Raw genomic sequence first — 14,779 nt, 5'->3', positions numbered from 1 at the left:
GAGTGCAAAAACTCCTATGTAGCATAAGCACTAGCTTCAAAAGTCACATATGTATCAGATATAATGCTTATCATATTTATTATTTTCTCGTTTTTATAAATTTCGACAAGTTCTAGGATATAAGAACTCCCCCTCAAAACAATCCTCTCAAAAACTTCTTTTCAAAAATAGTTAAGCAAAAGAGAAATCTTCCCTCTAAGCAAAAGAAAGAATTTTTTTTAATAAATTGCTCCCCCTCAACAAAATAACCAATGAGATCAAGGGAGACAAGGAGATATGTGTTTGAGATATCATGGTATGTCCTTTTATGTACAAGCATGAATCATGATAAGCATGTTCTTAATTTGAAAAGCCATGATGCAACATGATCGAACATACGGGGATATATAAATGATCATTTGAACAAGCATCTTACTCATTCCACAAGTAGAAATATGTGAATATAAAATACATGAGTGTTTAGAATTTCTCACAAAATCGTTGTAGATGCTATCATATCCAACAAGCCTCTTGAAGGCCATCACAAGGGTATGGAAAACCATCAATGTCTTGATTTTAGAAAGTGTTTGTTCTCCATCCCTCGTTCCAAAAACGTACATAGCACTAGAAGGTGTCGAGGCCTTGGTACTAGGGATAGTGATAAAACATTTAGGAATCTAGTACCGAGACACACGATCAAAAGTAGGTTCAACTCGAGTATTCTTATGAGCAACATTAGTTTTAGCTTTTCTCGTGTTACTAGCAACAAAAGGTGTTTGCTTCACCCTAGGAACATAATGAAAAGCCAAAACATTATGAGGAATAAAACGTGCCCTTTTCAAATTAGACATAGCTTTAACCCTTTCTTTCCTTTGTTTTTTAGCTAGTCTAAAGCAAAATTCTACTATATGACTATCTCTACCACAATGAATGCAAGTGTACTTAACATGATGCTTAGATTTAGGAGAAGCAACATTTGCATTCATGGTAGAAGATAAAAATTCAGCAGACTTTAAAACAACATTCTTAGATTTAGCAAGAGTTACAAATTTGCCACGATCAAGAGCTCTAACAATAGTTGGTGCATATGTCTTAGAACGAGCATAAGTATCAAAACCTAAACCTTGTTTTCATATACTTGTCTTAGATGTATCTAAAATCAGGTTTTGATTTTTCTTACCCTTAGAAAAATGTTCTAAAGTTCCTTTCAAGTAATCAACTTGTTTAGAAAGAGCTGGGCACTTATCACAAGCAACGCTCATGGGTTTCTTTTGTTTACGATAGTTAGAGCATGAAAGAACCTCATGAGTAATCATGTCATTAGCTATTTGAGAAACTCTAGTATTAGCATCATGCAACTTCAATTTAAGAATTGAGCAACTAGAACAAGAAGTTGAATCAAGCAAATCAGAAGTTGAACAAGCGGCATCTTTTGATTCTTTTCAATTTCTTCTCTAAGTTTCTCAAGAGTAGAAGCATGAATACCTCTAAGAGAAGTACGCTCAGAATAAATTAGGTCACATGACTTGCAAGCATCATCATTAGAAATCAAAGTCTTAAGTCTTGCAATTTTAGAATTAAGCGATTCAATTAAAATATCATATTTCTTAATTTTCTTGTTACGTTTCTCCAAGAGTGTACCAAGATGAACAACAACATTAGATAAATCATCATAAGTAGGTAATACCTTGTTACCATCGCTGTCAAGTTCATCCTTTTCTTTGTTGCTTGCCATGAGACACAATCCAGTCAAATCATGCAATGTATTGCTCTTAGTTGTTGTATCATCCTCGCTGCTCTCTGAATTAACGTCACTCAAGTTGACTTGTTCGAGCGCTAAAGAACTCGATGCACAACCTTACGGTAGAGAAAGCTCTTTTTCTTCTTGTCGTTGAACAATCACTTCCTTTTCTCCTTCTCCTCTTTTGATGCTTTATCTGCAAGCTTAGGACAATTAGAACGAATATGGTTGAGATCACCATATTCATAGCATCTTTGAGGTCCTCCACTTCCTCCCTTCCTCATACGCACATTCTGCAACGCTTTAGAGAATTGAGTAGAAAGTAGTGCTAATCTTCTTCAAGAATCAACTCAAGCTGATTATCAGTTAGTGAAGATATAGAAGATAATGAAAAACTTGATGAAGAGGATTCAATATGAGACATGCGGGGTTGAGAGACCAAAGTAATTGATTTATTAACGTTCTTTCTAGCAAAAATATCTAGCTCATGAGTTTTCAATTTAGAATAAAGTACATGTAATGTAAGTGAACTCATGACAGTAGATTCTCTAATAGATGTAACTTTCATGTCTCACACTGACATATCTAAAGCTCCTAGTAATTGACGTGCATTCTCAGCATCAGTAAATGCATTCTCCTCTAGCAGATTCAACTGCTGCCTCAAAACTCATAATGAACTCCTTCGGATCTAACTCTCGATCACACATTACTACCCTAGGCATCTTGAAGCTCTAAGGCCATGGTCGGTTCTGCAAGCCAACGGAGAGCGGTGATTCTGGATCACCCGCGCATGACCTAAGACGATGGTCCTGCGCGGTCGTGCTGCAACTGCTGACGGATGAGTCATGGGGCGAGTCAGTTCATCTATGCGCTGCAAAATGTCAATCTCTTCTTGCATTTTCTCCAGTGTTCTTCTGGCCTCGTCGGCTCACCGGTGATACTCCGCGGCCTTCTGACTTGCTGCCAAGCTATCCAGCGTGCGCTTTTTCTATGCAATCTGCCTCCGTAATTCTTCGGCTTCTAATCTGGCTGCTCTTTCCTCTTTTGTCTAATCTTCGAAGTTACAAAGGTCATCCAACTCTTCGACAACATGTGCCTTTCCCCTTTCTCCTGCTGAAGCCCCAAAGTAAGCGTGAAGGCTAGCTTCTACCCTTTGCACTGCTGCTACTGCATCTTCTTGGAGAGCTGCTTCGTGATGATCTCCGTCCTCTGGGGCCTCAAAAATGTGGAAGGATGGGGTGCACGTGGTATCATCGTGAAGCTAGCGTCGAGACGAAGCTAAGTATGAAGGCGCCATGACCGTTTGATGGACGGAGCAAAAAATGGACCAAAATACCCTAATGGTAAGTAGGAGGGCCATTGGAAGGGAGGAGTATTTTGAGAACAAGGATACTTAAGAGCTAAGCAGCCTCCTTAGGCCTATAAATAATGGGGTAGGACTATATGGAAGGATTGAGCCAGTCATTTGAACTTTGAGTGCTAGGTTTTAGAGGAGAGAAAATGAGAGTTTAGCCTTTGTAATAAGTGAGAGTTTTTTTGTAAGGAAATCATAGTGTAATTCTGCCAAAAATAGGGCTATCCTCTTAATGAATTGAAGTGTTTGTTCCCCCATGTGCTTGGATTCATCTCCTTCTAGTTTCCTTTTCTTGGATCCTTTGCTTTGTTGTGATTTTTTTTCTTTTTTTGGTTGTGTTTTGTTTCGGTTGTTGTGCTGAAATTTTTCCACATTGGAAAGTTTTTTTTTCTTGTTGCTAGAGGTATAAAATTCATATACAAATGTATACAGGTGAGTCTTGAATGCCCTTGCCTCTAGATCATCAACTCAAAGAACTTCTTCTTCCAGTGATCCTTTCTTTAGAGCAAAGATTCTTTCTTCAAGTTGCTATATTTCTATGGCGATAACTCATGGGATATGTGCCAATGGAAGCTAGAGTTCATTTATACCTATGAGAGCCATGTTTGGAGTTTTTTTGTAGCAACTTGTTTCTCTCCGGTTTTTTCTTCCACTTAGTTTTAAGGTACATTGCGTGACCAAAATAGGAGAAGGCCATATAAGAAATTTATGAGGCACATATTCACAACCCTTCTAGTCATCAGTCTCAGTCCTACAACCACCAAGTGTTCGACAACAGGACTAAGCCATGACGATGGCATGGCGTTGGCTACGGCTACCCGACAGCAGCAACAATCGTGCATGTTGCGGAGCCTCCAATCCAGGGTGACGAGGATGATGTGGATGAGGCTTGATAGGAGCCAAAGGAGATGGTTCAGGAACTGTGCATGAATATGCTCACCACGTTGAACCGCATGCTCGAGGGCAGCCGCAACACCATCCCCGCCCCGAACGGCAACCACCTGTTGCTCCAGGCGTTCAAGAACAAGACCAACTACTACCCTGTGCACGGCCTTGATGTGTTCTACAACACAGTGTTCCTGGACACCGAGATGTCCGGGTTCCGCTAAGTTGACCTGCTGCTCCTCCCCATCTTCCTCACCGAGGATGCCATCCTCACAGTCCCCATCACCACCAACACCAGGCTCTACCTGGTGACGCCTGCCATATGCTCGAGGCTATATCAGCAGCAAACAGATATGCTAACCATTTTTGCGGACATTCTCTCCACCACGCCTATCAATATTGATGCCATCATCACCATGCCCTTTGGTTTTACCATCGACAAGGACCGCCCATTCATCCTCAACTCCGTTGCCATTGGTAACATTCTTGACACCATTTGCACACCACATTCTCTAGTATTCTCCTTCCAATGCACACTGAACATGTCACACCCAGTTTTAACAGACAAAACCAGATATGGCTTATATACGTCTAGGATATTTAACACACATAAGAGTGTCACAGGTGAAGTAACAAAAGCAATACCTTTAAGGAATAAACATTTAACTCTTATATCAATTGACATATATTGTCTTCTATGTAGATATATGCAGTGGAACAGAAGCACTAGTGCCCAACAATACTGCAGGCAACCGACCAGGAGACACACTCCTAGAATGTCACAACCTCATGTTGATAATTTTCAACATCTTCACTCACCAAACAACACCACACATGTCACATGGCATAGGGAAAATAACAAGTGTGAGCACATGACACGATCAACAAGTGTACATGAGAATAATGATATGCAGACTTATATCAATGATAGGCTAACACATGGCATATTTGCATAAAAGCAACAAAATAAAATAATAATATAATTGAAAAGATTAAGCAGTTGTTAAATGAATGTAACCCAATTAATTCAACCATAAATCAGCCCCCAAGGTTGACCGCCACTAGTTTCACCAAACCATAACTATCTAGTACTCCCTGTACCATAACCAAAACCATCCATAACCAACTAATTATGTGAAGATCCAAGTCTCCCATAACCACAGTCACAACTGTTATAACGGTTTTTTTTTAACTCTGTAGAGGTTGTCCAGCTTTCCCCACGAGTATTGATTTCCATGTTGCCGTGTTCACAAAACACTTAACACACACCAGTAGTGTGCCGCCAAGAGGTCACTACGAGACATTACCACTAATTAGAGCCTAATCTAGTATGCATCTACCCAGTAGGTTTTACCGCCAGGGTTAGCAAAAGCGTACGTATCCCTCTCTACCCAGAAGCCCCATTTTGTGCCTAACAAAACACATACTAGAAAGAACTCTAACTAGTATGCCAAGTCTTATCCATATCGGCCTCATAGTTGGTACGATACTTCTTAGGTTATCGCTCCACAAACCGGTCCTTCTTTAGGTTACTTGAGCAATATACCTTACAAGGAGTATAAAGGAGGCCTTCCCCTCGTCCTCTTTACACATGATGATTTGGTGATAATCCAAGTAAGCATTCAAGAAAGTAAGCCTCTCGCACCCAGAAGTCAAATCAACCAACTGATCAATCTTCAAGAGCGGAAAGGGGTCCTTTGGGTAGGCTTTGCCACTTTATTAAGGTCGGTGCAATTAACGCACATTATCCACTTGCTGTTGGCCTTTCGTACCAGAACGGGGTTGACCAACCACTCGGGATACGTCACCTCCCTTATAAAGCCCACCTTCAAAAGCTTGTTTATCTCCTCCTTGAATGGCCTCTCTATGGTCAAGGCGAATTGTTGGAGTTTTTGCTGAAGTAGCTTGCCATTGGTCCAGACTACCAATCTGTGCTCGATCATCTCTCTGGGAATTTCAGTCATGTCAGACGACTGCCAAGTGAACACATCTGAGTTAACCCGATGGAAGGTGATGAGCACGAGTTCTTATTTGGGACCTAACACAATGCCAATCTGGATGCACTTGGATGACTCTGTTGGATCGAGAGGTACAATCTTGATCTTGTCGCCCGATTTAGGTGCAATCTTGGGCTTCAGGGGCTTAGATTCTTCTCTCATGGAATTAACTTCATGAAAGGAGATTTGTTCAACCAACTTGAAACTTTTCCTATCACACTTCAACGCCATGTGTTTGTTGCCTTGAACACTGATGAACGCTTTGGTCCTAGAAGCTTCAATGAGTAGTGCGTGCAATGGACCACCACTATGAACTTGGCTAGGGTTGGTCGACCGAGAATAGTGTTATATGTCATATCAAAGTTAGCCACATAAAATTGGTTTTTCTCCATGGAAATTATTCGTGTTCCCGAAAGTGATGGGTAGCGAGACTTTCCTAAGTGTCTTACACAAAGAGCCCGGCATGATGCCATGTAAGACGTACTTAACTGGCTCAATCTTTGATCTGGGCACCTGCATGTTATCTAAAGCACCAAAAAAAATAAGATATTGAGAAAGCTTCCTCCATCGATAAGTACTCAGTTTACTTTATAATTGTTGATAGTAGGCTCGACAACTATCAGATAGCAACTGGGTTGACTGACGGCTTCAACATAGTCAGACTAGTCGAAGGAGATAGGGACCATCACCCACTTAAGGGCCTTAGGTGGTCTAGGAGTGAGGGCAAGGATCCCCCGCTAAACGTTAGTGATATGCCTCTTGGACTCGTAGCTAGATGACCCCCCCCCCCCCAAAGATGTGATGATTCACCTCGTGATAGCCTTCTTGGAATAGAAGGTCATCGTCGTCGTCTTTTGATGGCTTGGAATCAGAGGCCTTCCCCAAGTGCAGACTCTTCTGCTGATGCTCGAGCTGCTTGAGCCTAGTTCGACAGAACTCCATGTCATGAGTATCCAACTTGTGGAAGGTGCACCATCTCTTCTTCAAGTTCTCTTCTGACACTGACTTCTTCCTCTTATTAGCCATGATGTTATGCTCTCCAGTCTTGTTCTTCTTTTAGCCTTCTACGATTTCTTATTAGATTTGCGCTTCTCAATCGCTTGGAGCCTTCGAGCTCCTTGCCAGACTAAGATAATCTATCACCTCTATCCATCGATTGGTTCCCGATGATTGCCTCTTCGGTATATGCATAGCAGTCGACCATTGAAGAGCTCTCTAATGTCTAGAGGAGGTCACATGTCTATGTCCTCAATCAGCCTATGATCTCTTGTGCCCTGTCGGAAGGCGTGAATGATCGAGGGATCGATAATCTCCATGATCATATTCCTTACATTGTTGAACTGCTTGATGAACACCTGGAGAGACTTCTTGGGTTCTAGACAAAGGCGGTGGAAATAGTCCTACTTCCTGGGACGCTTGCACATCCCCTAGAAATTTGTGAGCCATGAATTGTCCAACCCTTTAGGAGTTGTGGGGAGATAGTTGTCCATGACCTATTTGTCCCCTCAGCTGCTTGGATGGTTGTTGTATAAATATGGAGAAACTCCATTGAATTAATATTTTCATTATATTTCTCAATTGAACCGGTTTAGAATCTATGCTGCTAGTGCACATATCTGACCTGGGGACTGAAATCTCGACATCCGATAACTATAAAACTTCTCTGACTGTAGTCATGTCGCCCTTTGAAATCCAATTGAGCTTGAATTCCGGGAACCTGACGAGGTCTTTTAGAGGGTTCTCCATAATCCCTCGTCTTGCTATACTAACAGTTGACTTCATAGCACATGTCTTGTCTCAAGTTCTCCATAAGGTCCATGCAAGGAGGATCCAGTTAAAGATGAGAATGAATGTTCTCTGGTGTGTGCCACAACTCAGCCCCTTTAGAAGGGTAATGGGAAGGGTAATGGCTAACATGAGGCATGCCACTTGTTTGCTGATCAAAAGCTTCAGCTAGCTACTGAGCTCTAATGATACATCATGCCATCTCTTGCATCCAGTGCACAACACTGGCATCGCCCAATCCCTCAGGAGAGGTGGAAAGTAGGATTCTGGCATGCTCTAGTAGTTGTGCCATGTTGCATGCATATTGAGCATGGGTGAGCTGACCAAACAAGTTGCTATAGGGATCATAAGGGTCCTGCTGTCTTGACCTAGAGTATGTCCAGTAGTCATGAGGGGGTTGACCAGAGGAAGCAAAACAACTAGTTAGCCATTCCTTGCGGTTCGAGCTATAAGTGTTATGGTATAGTGGTAGTAGGTAGGTTGTTCATGGTAGCCAAGTTGGATGGAATCTCATGATTATCCCTGTCCTCTTGGTTCCTGACTTCCATAACATTAACCTCATGATGTTCCTCCTTGTTGGAAGATAAATCCAAAGAAGAAGAAACATTAAACTCGGTAAATCAGGGTTCATCCTCTGGAAGATCCTCATCGGAGCCCTCAATTCTTTAGGTGCTTATGCCACTAGTAGATGGGACACACATGGAAGTCGGGTAACCTAACCCCTATGCACAGTCACTTGGAGACCGCCTTGATCAACTGACTTAGAAGTCAACTGGCCATAATTTTCCTTCGGAGATCGATTGATCTCCGGTAATTCTTCTATCCTGGAGTAGATGTCAGGACTAAAGTCACTAAAGGACCCAAAATCTAACTCAACCATGCTAGAAGACATAATATCTTCTGACGTTGACTGGTCTGCTCGTATCCCCACGGACGGTGCCAGCATTGATGATTTGTACACGATTGTCTATTATTCGTAATATGAAAATAGGATACATGCATAGTTAGAGTATCACAAACAGGGACACATATATGTATAGGTTTAGGCCTCCGAGTTAGATAATAACCCTACATTTTATCTTGCCTTGATTTATTCTTAGTATCACATAGTACAAAGAAGTTTGTGTATAGATCTAATCATAAGAACTATGTGGATTGCTCCGTGTTCCTTCTGCTAAAATCTAGCTGGGTGATGGTTGATTCTATCATGAATCTCCGATGGGTGTTGTTGTTCTACCTAACTAGACCTGCCCTGAGGGTTCGCAACTTCGGAGATCTAAAGGCGTGAGTTGAAGCCTTTGAGGGTTCAGAGATCTGAAGGCATGAGTTGCTTAAATTGGCTTGGATTGGATGGGCTATGCTTGGATGTGTCTCTCTCCTCCCCTTTTATAGTCGCGGGAACTTGGGCGTGACCTGCCTAGAATCCTTCGGACCTTGTTGAATCGAAATAAAGAATACTTGCCTATTTTATTTCTTGCTTGAAAATGCCATAAGAACCTTCTGAATTGGTAGACTTGCAAATATCTAGGGACCCAACCAAATAGGAGATCGCTTCCATATCCGATACGATTACCTTCATTATATTTTATCTTCATACCATTACTCCGTGGTGGCTACGACTGTCCCTAGTTCGAATACACTACTGCAGAATACCTCATCAGTATCGGTTCAAAATCGCCATCAGTGGCGGGTTTTGAACCGACACTGATCACTCGGCACTGATAGTCATTGATTATTAGTGCCAGGTACGGAACCGGCATTGAAAATCACTATCAGTGCCGGTTCCCGGTTAGGAACCGGTACTGATACTGATTATTAGTGTCTGTTCTAAAATAGAACCGACACTGATAGATATTCGGCATCCAAAAAAAATTGCACAATCCAAAATGCATCGCATGCACATACATCCATTCTTCTAATGTTTAAATCACGATAAACACTTAATACATTAATTCAAACTACATACATTTCTAAAATTACATCAAATACCATTATATATTAGTTGATATCTAAAATTTCAATTCCAAATATTACATCAAAATCATTCAGTGTAAATGAGCACACTAGCTGTTGCTTCAAATGAAAGTTCCATTGGACTTCCGTAAATAATAAAACTGTTAGTATCACACTGAAACTTAAGGTGTTACTGGTACTTTCCTTTCCAGACCTTCCTACATTAAGGACCAAGTAATGTGTACCCCCACTGTTGGGCAAGAAGACGTAAGATTGAAGTCAAGCTATGATCCATCCGTATCCAAGTGTTCCAATAAAAATCCTACAGACAAAGAGCAACAATATAGAGGAAAATTTTAATATTACTGAAATAATCCTAGCTACAAACTACAGGTTCATATCACCAACTGTTTCAGCTGCATGTAACCGCGAGAGCCTAGGAGTCATTACAAGCACATCCTCATTCTGTTCAAGTGCTTTCAATTTGAAATAGTTGTAATCCGGAAATATTTATCCAAGTTGCAGGTTAACTGATTGTAGAAGCATATGAACAACATATCTTTTAGCCATAAGTCTTTGGTCTATTTTATAGCTTGATGCTGTTAAAGTGATATATCATTTTTTAGGAAAAGCAATGCTAAAAGAGATAGTGATCTTCATTTTATTGTTATCAGTCAATGTGGTCGTCACCACATATGGTGGGCCACCAAGGTCCATAATAATATAATGTAGCTATTGTAGATAATGAAGCATCTACATCAATCGACATGTTAGTTTCTGAATTTGTTAACTGCAAACTGTAATATTAAATGACCTTATTATGATTTATAGCAAAAGGATTTTCATCCTTGAGCATGCAGATGTACCTAAGACAAGTCATAGGTACGTCTGCATGTCGAGAGAAAAAACACCAATGCCATATCAATCGACACATGTGGATAATCTCACAATTATGTCAAGTCATCAATTGCAGAACAAGGAAGTACCAAACTAGTTACTCATCGGGAAGTGATGATAACATCTAAAACACCGATATAGCGACACACATCTAATAATAAGCTAACATATTTTGAACTAAAATACATATCTAATTTCAGGACCTAAATTGGCTAACTAAAATTGCTAACTATAATTTGCTAGCTACAATTTGCTAACTATAATTTGCTGAATACAATTTGCTAACTTGAATTTGAGAACTAACACAGGTGTTTCGTGGCCCTTTCGGGTAAGAAGGGGATACGCCATTACCAGGAGTACGAGGGTAGTCATTCGGACCCGACCGACCAGATAGGATGGAGCGGTCACCTCCACGCTGCCTAGATTTACGCCGTCCACCTCTACTGCCACTGCTCCTCGCCATAGGGACGTCGAGGAGGCAACGAGGAGGTGGCAGTGGGCTGACATGTGACGAGGACGAGGAGGCGGTGGTGGGTCGATGCACGACGAGGACGAGGAGGCGGTGGTAGGCACACGACGAGGAGGAGGGGGACGCACGATGAGGACGAGGACGAGGACGAGGAGGTGACGAGCTGACACATGACGAGGAGGCCGCGGATGGGGAGGAGGCGGCAGTTGAGAAGGAGGAGTAGCGTCAAGCTGAATGGAGCAAACAAGGAGAGCTGCTAAATGCTGGATATACATATAACGGAGGCATCAGTACTGGTTCTACTTTCTACTGGCACTGATAGTTACTATCAGTGTCAGTTCTTAAACTCCCACGCGCGAGCAATATTTGAGGCGCCAAGAACTGACACTGATAGACACTATCAGTGCTGATTCGTGGCTGAAACCGTCATTGAAGTATCAGTGCTGGTTCTTCGCGCCTCAATTGTGGTTCGCGTGGGGGAGTTTAAGAACCGGCACTGATACATCAACAGTACCGGTTATGCTCGACCAGACACTGATGAGATACTATTTATGACCTGTTCTGTAGTAGTAATAGGATATGTAAAATCGTCATATATCTCTTATAATATATATGATATTTATGAAATATATAATAATAATTATATATCATTATCAAGCTTAGTACATTGTGGATTGAGAAATCAACATACACGGTAGCAAGCAACCCCTCCCCAAACTGTTGCGTATCACACCTTTCTCCGCTCGGTACACTGCCAAAAGGAAGTTTGGCTCGCTGTCCACATCACGTATTACTTTTTTACGCCAAAGTTAGCCAAGACCTGTGCCACCAAATATTTTAGCTAAAATTTAGGCTTAACTCTCACGAAGCATATTTGAATCCAACGTCCAAAATTTAGCTTCACTTCCCAAACCCAGGACACCAAATTTTGGCTTGGCTTTGACGTTCGGCCACGCAATTTTTTGGCTTGCTCTTACTCCTATTGCAATACTGCTCATGAATTGACGTCACCTACTATCCTCATTTGTTCCAACAGATAGATTTGAATATAAATATTGAAGCTTCTGTCAGACAATTTTGAAATCAATTCTATCAGACAATTGGAATGGAGAAAATACTAGGGGCTGCTTGGTTCCTTCTCCAGAAACCAAGTTAAAATTTGATCATGTCAAAATTGAGGTTATATTAAAATTTGACTATGTTAAGTGGTGTTTAGTTCAACACTAGGTTAAAATTTTGATTTTTCGAGATACAATCAAATTTTAGTCTTCATCTAAATAAAAGCTAAATTTTCTAGATGTAATCAAATTTTAGCTTAGCTTTATGAGACATAGCCCAATTTCCTACTTAGCATGCTACTGTTCTGTGCCGAAGGAGTTGACCGATTCAACGGAAATATCTGGAGTCGAACCCTCACTAGGGGGAACAGGACCTTTCATCCAAACAGACCAAGTGTACTGATGCATTTCCAACTTTTTTTTATTTGAAGTCACTGATAAGAGCAAAATTTATTAAACTTCCTTAAAAAAAGGTTAAACATGTATATCTAAGTGCAGCAAACAAAAAGAAAAGAACGTGACCAGGTAATCGTACATGCTCCAAAATGCATATCGACGACCTTAGCTTAGGAAGAAGAAAAGAAATCCAGGTAACGTAAAAGAATACGAGCGTGCAGCACGAATGAACCCAAGATGCCAACATCAAATCATGCGACGGCGGGCATGTCCTTGAGCCAGTTGTCGAGCGGCTTCCCGATGGCGTAGACGACGAAGCCGATCTCCCGGAGCTTCCCGGGGTCGACGACGTTGCGGCCGTCGAAGATGAAGGCCGGCTTCTGCATGGCGTCAAACATGCGCTTGTAGTCGAGGCTCCTGAACTCGTCCCACTCGGTGAGGATGCACACGGCGTGCGCGTCGCGCGCGGCCTCGTAGGCGTCCATCGCCACGGCGACCTGCTTCGCCAGATCCGTGGGGCTCATGGGCTGCAGGTGGCGCGGGTGGTCCCAGTCGAATTGCTTCATGGCGAGGTCACGCTGCACCTGCTCCTCCGTCACCTGCGGGTCGTAGATGCTGATCACCGCCTTGTCCCCGAGCAGGCCCCTGCAGACGTCGATCGCCGGCGTCTCGCGGGTGTCGCCCGTGTCCTTCTTGAAGGCGAACCCCAGCACGCCCACCTTCTTGCCGGCGACCGTGTTGAACATGGAGGAGACGACGCGGTTCACGAACCGGCTCTTCTGGTAGTCGTTGATCCGGATCACCTCCCTCCAGTAGCTGGCCACCTCGGGGAGGCCGTAGCACTCGCAGATGTAGACCAGGTTGAGGATGTCCTTCTGGAAACACGACCCGCCGAAGCCGACGCTGGCGGAGAGGAAGCGCGGGCCGATGCGCGCGTCCTTGCCCACGGAGTGCGCCACCTGGGTCACGTCCGCGCCCGTGGCCTCGCAGAGCGCCGAGATAGCGTTCACGGAGGAGATGCGCTGCGCTAGGAAGGCATTGGCGGCGAGCTTGGACAGCTCGGCGGACCACAGGTTGGTGGTGATGATGCGGTCCTCGGGCACCCAATGCGCGTACACGTCCTTGAGCGCCTTCACGGCGGCGCGGCCCTCGGGGGTCTCGCGGCCACCGATAAGGACGCGGTCGGGCGCGAACAGGTCCTGCACTGCCGTGCCCTCGGCGAGGAACTCCGGGTTGGACAGGATCTGGTACTTCACGCCGCGGCTGTTGTGCACGAGGATCTTCTCGATGGCCTCGGCGGTCTTGACGGGCACGGTGGACTTCTCCACCACGATCTTGTCGGAGCAGGAGACGTCCGCGATCATGCGCGCCGCGCTCTCCCAGTAGGTGAGGTCGGCGGCCTTGCCCACGCCGAGGCCGCAGGTTTTGGTGGGGGTGTTGACGGAGACGAACACGATGTCTGCCTCGCCGACGTGCTGGTGCACTTCGGTGCTGAAGAAGAGGTTGCGGCCGCGGCACTGCTTGACGACGTCGTCAAGGCCGGGCTCGTAGATGGGGATACGGTCGCTGTTCCACCCGGAGATGCGGGGCTCCGAGATGTCGACGACCACCACCTCGATGTCCGGGCACTTGAGCGCGATCACCGCCATCGTCGGCCCGCCCACGTACCCCGCGCCGATGCAACAGATCTTCACCATTGTCGCCCTAACTTATTTCTCTGCAAAAACAGAGGAAGAAAGGATCGTTTCTTCATGATCTTAACATAAACAGAAGTACAGCTGCTGCATGCATAATGCAACTTCTTGCGTTCTGTGGATTGAATGCGCGTTTAGGTAAAAAAAAGAAGAAGAAGAGAGATCAGAGTTGGGGATCGAAATCGTGTCATGAAAAAAATCTTGATCGTAAAAATGCAAATTTGAACCATTTGCAGTTACTTCTTCAAATGGAATCACTTTTGGGAACTTCCAAGATTGGACTAGGGGAAGAAGGAAGAATTTTGGGCGTCAGTTGGGCCGAAGAGCAGTCTTCACGGTGGAGTGCGGAAACATGAAAGTTGAGTGCAGAAGAGAGATTATGCAAACCTTTCGACGCCTTGGGCTTGGGGCAAGGAGGAACAAGAAACGTAGTGGAGCAAGTGAAATAGTGGGAAGAAGAGGAGGAAGAAAATGAACCACCGGATGTGCCACTGGTGTGGTTACAGGTGAACGGTCGAGAGCGAACGTAGTGAGCGAGTAAGCCCACACTTTTACCGCTCCAGCGCTGCTA

The 14,779-nt window shown here is 43.7% G+C and overlaps 1 protein-coding gene across 1 annotated transcript; it reads right to left on the bottom strand.

Annotated features, from left to right (window-relative positions):
• Positions 1–12,765: 12,765 nt before the first annotated feature.
• Positions 12,766–14,310, bottom strand: LOC133914257 (UDP-glucose 6-dehydrogenase 2). Its single transcript, XM_062357384.1, has one exon. It carries the CDS (start codon positions 14,209–14,211, stop codon positions 12,766–12,768), a length of 1,446 nt encoding a protein of 481 aa, XP_062213368.1. The 5' UTR covers positions 14,212–14,310.
• Between the last annotated feature and the right edge of the window lie 469 nt (positions 14,311–14,779).

Source organism: Phragmites australis, chromosome 4, assembly GCF_958298935.1.
Source record: "Phragmites australis chromosome 4, lpPhrAust1.1, whole genome shotgun sequence".
In the NCBI taxonomy this organism is placed as follows: Eukaryota; Viridiplantae; Streptophyta; class Magnoliopsida; order Poales; family Poaceae; genus Phragmites; species Phragmites australis.
This window is presented reverse-complemented; position numbering and strand designations above follow the sequence as displayed.

Coding starts and splice junctions, on each gene's coding strand:
- LOC133914257 (XM_062357384.1), bottom strand. CDS start 14,211: ATGGTGAAGATCTGTTGCATCGGCGCGGGGTACGTGGGCGGGCCGACG.